At 35.6% G+C, this 11,559-nt stretch overlaps 2 protein-coding genes across 6 annotated transcripts in view; one reads left to right on the forward strand and one right to left on the reverse strand.

The window, feature by feature from the left end:
• LOC107707178 (39S ribosomal protein L13, mitochondrial-like) overlaps positions 1-8,422 on the reverse strand; it is a 15,926-nt gene extending 7,504 nt beyond the window's left edge. The window contains exons 1-7 of one of the 3 annotated variants that reach the window (XM_016511112.1): positions 8,335-8,422; positions 7,579-7,702; positions 6,070-6,163; positions 5,739-5,799; positions 2,019-2,105; positions 1,370-1,491; positions 1,082-1,287 (exon numbers count right to left, since the gene is read on the reverse strand). In XM_016511112.1, coding sequence (XP_016366598.1) covers positions 1,275-1,287; positions 1,370-1,491; positions 2,019-2,105; positions 5,739-5,799; positions 6,070-6,163; positions 7,579-7,702; positions 8,335-8,361 — 528 coding nt within the window. In that variant the 5' untranslated portion in view covers positions 8,362-8,422 and the 3' untranslated portion in view covers positions 1,082-1,274. Of the gene's footprint in view, positions 1-1,081; positions 1,288-1,369; positions 1,492-2,018; positions 2,106-5,738; positions 5,800-6,069; positions 6,164-7,578; positions 7,703-8,068; positions 8,093-8,334 lie in introns of those variants that run through there. The other 2 variants (XM_016511114.1, XM_016511111.1) reach the window with 2 other exon arrangements.
• Positions 8,423-8,640: 218 nt separating this feature from the next.
• LOC107707175 (mdm2-binding protein-like) overlaps positions 8,641-11,559 on the forward strand; it is a 26,891-nt gene continuing 23,972 nt past the window's right edge. For 2 of the 3 annotated variants that reach the window (XM_016511108.1, XM_016511109.1), the window contains exons 1-7: positions 8,641-8,833; positions 8,927-9,007; positions 9,099-9,172; positions 9,869-10,011; positions 10,201-10,259; positions 10,446-10,587; positions 10,792-10,906. In XM_016511108.1, the coding sequence (XP_016366594.1) occupies positions 8,770-8,833; positions 8,927-9,007; positions 9,099-9,172; positions 9,869-10,011; positions 10,201-10,259; positions 10,446-10,587; positions 10,792-10,906 (678 nt within the window). In that variant the 5' untranslated portion in view covers positions 8,641-8,769. The remainder of the gene's footprint in view (positions 8,834-8,926; positions 9,008-9,098; positions 9,173-9,868; positions 10,012-10,200; positions 10,260-10,445; positions 10,588-10,791; positions 10,907-11,559) is intronic. The other variant, XM_016511107.1, reaches the window with a different exon arrangement.

Here is an 11,559-nt window from a genome sequence, read left to right on the forward strand (position 1 = left end):
TGGGATGAGAAAAAATGTGCTCCTATGCCACAGCTTTTGTCTATTAAGTCCAGATGTAATATGGGCCAGGGGGAGATGTGCTGTGCCAATGAAATACTCAGGATGGGAAACTTTATTGCGGGACAATCTGCACAGATGTAACGGGTTTATGAGGCGTTTTACAGCAGCACAGCAGTGCTAACAATCTCAAGTGACATAAAAAGTCTTGGACGATCTCATGTGTGCTGCCAAACAAGGCAGAAAAGTATCTCGGTTGGTAATTTTTCATGTATACTGTACATGTAATGCAGAGGGTACTTGGTCTCGATTTTATTTAAAGACTTTCCTTAGACAGGCAGTGTATATATTTAAATGTATATATATTTTGAACTACTGTTCAAAAGTTTGGGGTCATTAAGATTTTTTAAATGTTTTTGAAAGAAGACTCATGCACAACAAGGCTGCATTTATTTGATCATAAATGCAGTAAAAACGGTAATATTTTCATGTGTACTGTACATGTAATGCAGAGGGTACTTGGTCTCGATTTTTTTTTAAAGACTTTGCTTAGACAGGCAGTGTATATATTTAAATGTATATATATTTTGAACTACTGTTCAAAAGTTTGGGGTCATTAAGATTTTTTAAATGTTTTTGAAAGAAGACTCTTATGCACAACAAGGCTGCATTTATTTGATCATAAATGCAGTAAAAACGGTAATATTGTGAAATATTAATTATTACAATAACTTTTATAATATATCTTAAAATGTAATTTATTTCTGTGATGGCAAAGCTGATTATTAGCAGCCATCAACCATGTCACATGATCCTTCAGAAATCATTCTAATATTATGATATGGTGCTCAACTAGCATTTCTTTTTTTTAATATCAATATTGAAAACACAATGCTACTTCATAATTTGAAAAAAAAAAAAAAAAAATCATGTGATTCTTTGATGAATCAAATGAACAGCATTTATTTGAACTAGAAACCTTCTGTAACATAAATGTGACCCTGGACCACAAAACCAGTCTTAAGTGTAAGTAAGTAGCTAAGCAACTGTGAAAAATTAGTGTGCAAAAAAAGTTTCCCACTGTGACCTCACAGGCAGTGTGTGATTGGCTGGCCTCCGAGCCAGTGACTCAGCTCTCATAAATCTGATTGGATGTCTGCAGTGTGGGGACCAGCAAAGCAGCCATCCAGAAAGGTGCAGCTTCACAGATGGATTATTAAACATCAGTCACCCTCTCTCTCCCCTCAGCAGACCATCCGCACAGGACGACACCTCAGCTATGCTCTAAATCTAACACAACACTGATTCATGCTCTTCAGATGCATGGAGGAAATATGGCAGAGCAGGAACAAAGGGGCTAAGAAAAACTCACGGGGTCCAGAGCATGGGGAAAGCGTCCCGCTCCTCCTGCGTGTACTCGCTGAGCTTACGAGGAATCTCTCTGGGTTGAGGAAGCTCCTCTGTCAGGTTCCTCAGAATGTCGTCAGGAAGGACCTGAAATGGAACACAGTGATTGGTATTATTGTATTATTGCAAAACATTACTGCAGAACTATGATCAGAGACCGTTGTCTGACTGGATCCTGTCTAACCTTCCACTGGGGTTCTGTAACTCAATCACAGAACAATGTTTTGGCAAATTAATAAATAAAAAAAAATCACATCTGGTTTTAGAAATGTACTATTTTCTCTGATGTGACCAAACTTGAGGTGGCTTTTCAAGAGATTTCTAAAAATATATAAATATATGAAATAATAACATAAAAAAAAAAATCAACATTTACTTATCAAAAGGATTAACGTGGTTTAAATATGATGTGATTGTGCAGTAGGGTTTTACCATCATGTAATTTTTCTATTTCTGCAGCTGTAGTACTGTATTATGTAGCTTCTTAATCTGATACATCCCATCCTCCACTGACACATTCATCAAACACACGGACACATTTCTACTTTCCAAACATGTCAAGCTTTGGACAGCGCATCAATGAACATAAATCAGAGCATCAACGGAGAGCTTACATCATCTGGGAAGAGGTGAAGCCGTTGCATCATGGTCCTTCTGGTGAGGTTTTTTGGAAGCATCCCGTACACAGCCAGTTTAATGATCTGTGGAGTTAAAGAAAACAGGCCAGAGATTTAGCCACAAATTTAGTCAGTGTCTCTCTAAAGGAAACTTGGCGATTTCTGCTTTTTTGTTCTCAAAATAAATAAATTCTAAACAAAAAACACACACACATTACTGTACAAAAGTCTTAGGAAAAAAAATGGTTTTAAGTCTATATATTTTCTATATTTTGCCGTAGTGTGTCAGTAGGAAATATCCGTTTGCATTTCCAAACATTCCTTTTGTCATTAATTGTAATAATCCAGTGAGATTTTTGTTTGCACAAGGATTTTTGTTTAACTGGCTTAAAACCATTTTTTTTTTGGTGGTGGTGGTGAAAATTCTAATGGCTTAATTCTAATTCTAAGACATATTGAATTACAGTAAAAAATAAATAAAATAAGTAATATTGTAAAATATTACAATTTTAAAAATTGTTACAATTATTACAATTAATTTATAATAAAAAAATAACATGAATTTAACATTAATAATGTTATTTTTATGGTTTTATTATTATTATTATTTACATTGGAATAAAAAGGGTGGATAATGTGTCTGTGATGTGTTATTTCTACACCGCCAAAAAGTAAAAGCCAATCATTCCCCTGTGAAATTTAAAATTCAAATATATACTAAGCAAATGTGATCACTCCACTGGTAACAATTTAAATAATAAATATCAGTTCCTTTGCTTATGCCACGGCACATGAATACACAAGTGTCCATTTTTAACCCGTCATCCAACCATCCACAACATCCCCATCATTCATTCATCAGGACATTAATCAGGGTTTTTTTTCCCGTCTCCTCTGACTGGTAGATGTTTGATGGATGAAAGCTGTCTGAGGGCGTGATCGCTCTTCACAACTCCGTCACCATCCTCTGATCATTATCCACAATTATCCCCGATACATTCCCCCCTCGACTGGAGTAACTCAGCCCAAGTCGAGCATTCATCTTGTTAATGACAGAGAATGAGCCGGAGAGGGTGGAGAGCGGCACAGGCTGAATTTGAGTTGGCTTTTTCTGCGCCACTGCACAACACCTACACAGAACTATACTTCTTCAGTTGCGTCCCACAGAATCTGCCCCTGAATGGGTTTTCAGCTTGCGTGCCTTGACTATGGATGGGCTCTGACTGTCACTGTGGTACGTAATGGTCAAGGTTACTTTAAGGAGGTGAACAACAGCAGACAGAGATGGGATACGCACAAACTCTGCATCTCCCTATAAATGAAGTGGAACAAAGAAAGAAACACTAGAACTAGTTAACCCTGGGTCATTCTAAACTCCGGCTAAACAGAGTCGTGGTTGATCTTGCTTCATCTTTCACACTGCTCAAAATTTACCCTGGGTTAACAATTTATCCTCGTTAATCATACGCTGATGTTTCACACTGTACATTCCTAAACCCTGAGTTAACATATTTCATTATTTGTGGTGTCATTGTCACTGATCGGACAAATGCAGCACGCAACTTGTTTATATTAACCAGTTTACTAGCATTGTGTATCCTCATATTGTATATTGCCGACTTTACAACCAAGAGTTCCAGAATGGACATTTCTGACTATAAAGGTAAGATTTAAACAGTTTCTTCTGTTTATAATTATAATTTACACATTGTTTATAATTTCTTTTCTTTCTGTGCCAGGGTTTCATAACACCAGGTAAAAAGTAGCTTTAATCCCACTTCACCCAGGGTTTTGAACGGTAATAACACGGGGTTAATTGCAGTGTGAAAAGCCCTAATGTGGTCCAATTTAAAGGGATAGTTGAAAAATGAAAATTCTGTCATCATTTACTCACCCTCAAGTTGTACCAAACCTGTATGAGTTTCTTTGTTTTGTTGAGCACTAGGGATGTAACGATTCACTCAACTCACGATTCGATTCACAATTCTTTTTAATGAGATTTAAGACAAATTATAAATTAAATGTGTCCTTTTATTATTACTTGGACAAAATACTGTACGTTTCTTTGTGAAATTGAAATATAACATATACATACATATATATATATATATATATATATATATACTAATATAGCACTTGTAAATTATTGCTCTTTTGTTGGTTTTGATTGCTTCTATTGTCCTCATTTGTTAGTCGCTTTGGATAAAAGTGTTTGCTAAATAACAAAATTTAAATATAATGTAAATGTAAATAACAAAACTAATTTTTTTGGGGAAATTTTAAAACAAGCTCCAAATCAAATAAGTAACACAAATAAAAAGAAATCTCTTCATATAAACAAACTAAGGCTTTGTCTGTGCACTTTCCATTTAAAATTAGAGGCAACTACTGCATTTTGACAAAGATGCTGCATACATGCAACATGAGCAGTTTTTAATCTAAATTAGATTGTATAATTTAAATCGATTTTCAACCGGCTCGCGATTAATCGTTACATCCCTATAGCACAAAAGATGTTTTAAAGAATGTGTGTAACCAAACAGTCGACAGTAACTTTAGCCATTGACCTTTTATAGTATTTTTTTTCATACTATGGAAGTCAATGGTTACAGTCAACTGTTTGGTTACACACATTCTTCAAAACATCTTTTGTGCTCAATAGAAAAAAGAAACTCATACAGGTTTGGAACAACTTGAGGGTGAGTAAATGATGACAGAATTTACATTTTGGGGTGAACTATATCTTTAAGAAATGTATTGGGTACAAATAAGCATGGATGCGTTTTCCACGTTACAGTGGTGAAAAATAATTTTTATATTACTTTCAGGCTTTCCTTCCTAAATAAACTAATATAGTGGAATATGACACAACCACAAGCCAGACTTGAACTTTTATCACCTGCATGTGTCAGAAACATGCCATAACCACTGTGCCACAGCTCTGACTTGGAATATCATCATCATAAAAAAAATAAAAATAAAAATTCTTCCTCTAATATAATTCCATATCTAGAGCACTTCCGCTTCATCGAGTGCCATCCTAATCCAACGCAAAAATATAATGAGAAAGACTCAAAGCTGTTTCTATTATCTGAGCTGCCTGGTATTTGTTATTCTCCAAAAACACGAAGGTGTGATTCACAGCGCAGGCTGAGCGAGAGAAGAGAAGGTGTTTTTCAATCCAGGCGCGTCAGCAGCAGGTGACACTTGTAGGGCTGTATACTGGAAGCAGATAGGCTATGAAAGACTGCTGTTTTAATAATGTTGAGGTGTTTGAGCCTTGAAAGAACACTTTAAAATCTTTCTGACGTTGAGAGAGAAAACAATTCTTTAGTTCGGTGAAGGACAGACTGGGAAAATAGTAGGACAGATAAGCACTGAAAGAATGATGGAGAACTGGGCAATATTGGGTGTGCGCTGCATTTATTATTCAAATGTGTGTCATGCTGATTGCGAGGGAATATTCTGCTCTGCAACTTCCACTATCTGAAATTATTAAAAAACATTTGGCATCATTTACATAAATTAATAAATGAAGTCAATTTTCACCTCCATCCAAGGTGCAAGGCAATTTGACTCAAATTATGAACAGGTCTGTACCAGTGGCAGGGTTGTGATTGACGTTGGGGAAATTGTTATTGTAGAAATCACTGCAAAATTGAATTTGTCACAGAGAAATGCCCAGTTCAAAAGCCAAATGTACAGAAGGATACTCACAGCTGTTGGGTCCTTTTTGTGCATTTGGGCTGCGGTGAGCTGTTTGAATGATCCAGGGTAGCTGTGGGATGAAAAAGTAGATCTTTAGTTTTTCAAATCAGACCTATAAGTCACATTCTAAACATTTTGGAAAGCAGCATATTGTTTCTATTACATGCACCATTGCAAATTGTAAATCATGTGGTTCAGATCTCAGATTTCCTTTTTATTTTTTGCTCTTTGTCAGCACAAAGAAAACACAGCTAAGAGCAGGGCATAAATGAAAGATTATAAAAAGCATGTTCACTGTCCTCAGTTGAGCTAGAATGTGGAAGGAGAGAGCTCTGTTTTCCCAGTGTGAGACGAATACACTTTCTGTTCCCATTTATTTCCAGAGAAGGCGATGTGTCTGGTGTTCATGACCACCACATGATCTCCAATATCACCTGGGAACAAGACATGTATATATGTACATGATAAATTTGCACATTCAGCTTGAACTCTTGACATTAGCCCCTGCTGAGGAAACATTGCGCTTTACAACAGTGGAATTTATTGGTGTCAAAAGTACTGGTTCTTTGTCAAGTCAAAACTAATATATACTAATAAATATAGGGGAAGTCGTGAATGTACAGCGCTCTCTCCCACCTTCAATACCACGACTGACCAATAATATATTTTGTAATTAATAATATTATAATACAGTTGACAGTCAATAATTAAACATCCACTGCTCTTAATTAATTAGTTTATTTTTAATTCTGCATTTTTTAATTTCTAGGAATTGTTCACATCAATGTTATTAAAGATGAGGCGAAAAACAAGGGCTAGATGAACGTAATATAGCACTGAATTACAGTTGAACATTTACACACTGGTCTAACCGAACAAATGAAAAAATCCTTGCCAAAAATATAAATTCCTTCAAACCCAGTAAATGAAAACACAGCCCCTCCTTCCTCTGACTTTGCTGTCTGGCAGAATGACTGCACAGCTTGGGAATGTTCATCTCTTGGCCTGTTATGCTCATTCATCTATCAGAGAGTGAGAGTTTCATTAACACACTAATCACTAAATGTACATAAACAAATTTTCCATCTATCTATCTATCTATCTATCAAATTTATTAGACCACCACCACCCAATGTAAAGTCTGTGCCATAGCTGCCCTAAACTAACAGTATTGGTGATTATCAAAATGATTTTTTGTGTTTCTGTAATGGTTAATCCACCAGTATGTGTAAGCTCTTTAGTCACAGTAACACGTACAGCGTGCAGCTCCAGACTAATGTATCAATTCCAGAGCCTGTCAGAGTCAGAAGTCACGACCCCTTACATCTCTCTGGAATTAGCTGCCACACTAGCAGCTTTTGACATTCAGATCAAGGGAAGAACTGCAATTCCTGTCATGAATTTATAAGAATAAATCCAGATCACAGCTTCGGAAAATAATTTTGCAACATGGTTACTCATACAATTTTAAACATTCTGATTAAAGATTCAGCCTTTCATGTTAGATCGAATATGTTACATAAATCATCATCACAGTTGTTCTGACACAAAATATAATGTGCAATATCCCATTTACAATATCCAGAAATGGCATAGTTTAAATAAATGTCAAATAAAATAAAATAGTTTAAATATTTTTTTTTCATAGGTAAATACAATGGACTTTACATGCTTTGGTTACATAGAACAGCGCTGTCAATATTTTAAACAGTGGTCGTTTACTTCCATCTTGTGGCCATTCGGCTTCTACACATTCCCAGTAGGTTCATATGAATCACTGTCATGCTCTACATGAGGTGGGAAATGAATAAAAAGGTCTTCGTTTGGTTTAGTAAACACATTTACTCACTCAGTGGATGGTAAATGGGTTTATGTTTCCCTTGAAGCCGCACTGAGCACACAGAGGCGATCTTTCCTGGAGGCTGCATCCTAGCGTCTATTAGGAACCAGGATCTTGCAAAGGTCGCCCATTGCTTATGGGAAGAAAATAAAAAAAGCTATTTATGCAATGCAAGCTGACCTTTTCAATGACTGGACATAATTATTTCACAATAACTAATACAAATAGTTCACGTAAAATTAAATTACGTTACTAAGCTGTATGGCATTTTATCGCCCGTGGATGATTTTAAGCAGATGACAGATCAGTCACCGTTCACTTTCATGCAAGTAAACAAGATGCAGTGAAAGTGGATGGTGACTGAGGCGTCCATAATATCCCGTCTTTTTTGTGTTCCACAGAATAAATAAAATCATACAGATTAATTTTTCATTTTTGGGTGAACTGTCCTCTTTACCCGTCACTTGTAAATTAATGCATAAGTACACATTTAACGTACCACACTCATCTACATTCACTGATTTTCAGCAATGCTGGTATAGACGCTAACTGTTACACTGCAGAGATGTCATTTCTAAAGCTATTCAAATAGATTCCTGCACATAAGTGCAGATTTTATTTGACCGTAAGCTTGTTAGCGCACAAACTCAATAGAAAGATCGCGCTTTCCAAACAAGAAGCACTGGCTGACGGCGTAACGTTACGTGAGTATCTTAATAAATTACATTGGACCAGTAAAACAGTAAGTCATAATAAACAACTTACCTGGGCTGATCTCGAAAAACTAGACATTTTAAATAAGCATTTGAAAAATTTGACCAATGTGGCTGTAGTGGTACAGCAGCAATTTACTTCCCCCCGACCAACAGAATGAAAATGTGGTTCCAAATTCAATACCGGTAGTTATAATTGTAATGCTCTCAGATTTTTTTTACTTTGATGATGTAATTTTAAAAACAATATGTTTTTTTTTTAAACAATTTATGTTTTAGTTCACCCCCATCTCCATGTACTGTTATTTATAAGAGTGTTTTAATATGTTCCTACCGACTGTATTTTTTGGTAGCGCGCGCGTCATCGTCCCGACATCTTCGAACGTCCGTGTTGGTTGTAAACGCGCGTAAATTTGTTTTGTACTGGAGTCTGTGTGATGCTTTAACAAGTCAATATTATTTTCCATGAACACGACAGCATACAGCTATGGACAGATACGTGCTAGTTATTATTATCAACCTAGAGCCGAAGAAAGAGTGCTCTTTCAACGGTAAGAGGCCGTCATATATCAGTAATTATATCAGAAGCTCTGCTTTGACTATCTGTTGCGGTGTCGACATGTAACTTATTGGTTTTATTGCAGGTGTTGATGAATCCAAAAAAGTGTATGATAACCTCAAGAATATTTCTAATTCGAATTTTTCGCGCAGTTCTCCATTTCCAGGTAGGTTTATTCATTGTAACCTCATTTGCCTCTCCATTTTTAATTAGTTTTGGTGTGAAGTTTGATATTGTGTTTGTTTAAATCCATTTAGCCTGCTCTCTGAGTGGCAGTCCTGCCCCACAGAGATGGTGCTTTGCCATTCAAGCCAGTTTTGGTACAACTCAGGTAATTAACATATGCATATTTGCTTTTTGTTTAGTTCGCTCTCACTCATTAGATTGATTACAAGTGATATAAACTGGGTCTGACAAACATGGGTTACAAAGTGATAATGTATCGTCAGTGTAGTTTTCAAACGGGTCTGCTGAAAAGTTTAGAGAAAATGTTTAAAAATTGTAAAAATAAATACTTGTTATATTACCAGTAAATTATTAAATAAATAACTAGATTAAAATAATTATATAAGTATAACATATTTAAAAAATAACTAAAAAGTTGATATAAAATACAAAATTAGATTCAAATAAATCAATTTTAAATTTTATTTCAGTAAATAGATTAAAATAAATATGTAAACAGTAACATTAGATTCACAATAAGTAAATAAATAATAAAAATCAGATTAAAATAATGAATATGCATCTAACACTACAGTAATATAGTGAGTAGAAAAAATATTTTAACTTAATAGAAATTAAATATTTTTTAAATAATATTTTAAATGAGTATAGTACATTATAACCCTTTAATTTAGTATAAATGTGGTCTTTATATATGAAAGGACATAGTTGCCTTTTAAATTTTAGTCATTTGCATGAGGATTATCATATTTATGTGTTTCTCACATCTAAAAGATTGAAAAACCCTGGTATAGTGCATCCGATCATCCACACACACGCACTCTTTACTGTGTATTTCCAGTGGTGCAGCTCAGAGTGGGAAGAACTGTGTTCCCAGCGCAGTGACAGTGAGGAATCAGAGCTGTCTGCTCTAGACAGCTGCATCACTGCCCTTCAGAAGCAAGAGGAACAGAGCGCGCTCACAGAGAACCCGTCCCACGCAGAGTGAGAGATTCAGATTGATAATGTTGTCCCATAATATCTCAAACTGAAGAACTTCGTAGGACCAAAGGTTTAATCATGTTTCAGGGATTAGTTGATGTCCTTCATAAGATGATTATTGACACTTGCCTATTTACATTTATTTTGATTTACTTTGTTTTTTTTTTTCATGATGATTGACTATCATGATAGACTATTTGAAGAGGCAGCTGAAGGTCTTCATCAGTTAGCAGACAAACTTCCTCCTCCAGGTACCATTTTATAATATTAAAAGGTTTTGGGCGTTAAAAAGTTATAATCGTAGTAGTGGTTTCTTTATTTTGTTTTACACATTTGAGAAAATTTGCTAACAGCAAATTACGTTATCATAGTGTTACTGTTGTTTCTCTATGAGTATGCTTTTTTTGTATTGATGTGATGTTTGTTCTTGATTGCAGGGAAGTCTTTGCTCGATGTTATTGTTCTCTGTGTGGATGAGGAGGTGGGGTTGAAGGATATGTTGCCTGTGATTGGCTCTTTGAAGCACATGAGGGCATGGCATTCGGCACAGATGATCATGGTCACTGAACACAGTGCAGGGTAAAAGCTAATATTCTATTGTAATATTCTGTTCTTCAGATAATAGACCTGTCCTTTTTATTTATGAGTCCTACTATTCATAATCGCCCTGCTTTTTTAATGCTCTATTGTAATATTCTGTCTTCAGATAATAGACCTGTCCTTTTTATTTATGAGTCCTACTATTCATAATCGCCCTGCTTTTCTTGTTTCTACGCTGTAAAGGTGGCAGAAAGCAGCCTTGTACCTAGATGCCCGCTTATGTTCTCCATCGGTGATTCACAACTGTGTGGATGGGAGGGAGATTTGGAGAGGTGGACTTCACATTAGAGAGAAAAAGGTACATTATACAGTTCCAAAAGCCCCTTTGGCTACATATGTGTTATAAAACAAAGATATTCATGAGGTTAAAAGTGAAACATGTAATTTCAGAATTGCAAAAATACTGTTTTAAACAGGCTCTTGCTGTTTGCCATTGGACAAACAAATAGTTTCTCCTCAAACACACAGATCAATTTATTAGAAATAAAATAAACTATTAAAAATAGTTTTTGAAATAAAACTAAATATTGGCATTAGATGAAAGCCTAAACTTTATTAAAGTTAGAACTAAATGTAGTTTGAGTGATGAATGGAGCTCAAGCATAGTTCAGGCAGACGCTCAGCTGATTTTAACTGATCCCACTACAATTAAATTAGATATATAAGATCATTCATACTCACACTTGCCTTAAGCCCTATTCGCGCAGGATTAGTATTATCTGGGGACCTTGTGTGATTTTGAAATAACCCCCCCCCCCCCCACCTAAGGGTGGCGCATTCGCACGGGATAAGTGAAGCCTGTGATTTTACTCGAATTTACTGACTTATCTCCCGGATACGATGTCAAGGCTTTGAGAGTCCCGTTCTATGGTCCGGTTAGATGGATTTAAAAAAAGAAACTAATATAGTTTCGTGCCCTGTGTCATTTACATTTCACCAGGTTAAAATAAT

Source organism: Sinocyclocheilus rhinocerous, unplaced genomic scaffold, assembly GCF_001515625.1.
Source record: "Sinocyclocheilus rhinocerous isolate Xijiao unplaced genomic scaffold, SAMN03320098_v1.1 scaffold1046, whole genome shotgun sequence".
NCBI classification, from domain to species: domain Eukaryota; kingdom Metazoa; phylum Chordata; class Actinopteri; order Cypriniformes; family Cyprinidae; genus Sinocyclocheilus; species Sinocyclocheilus rhinocerous.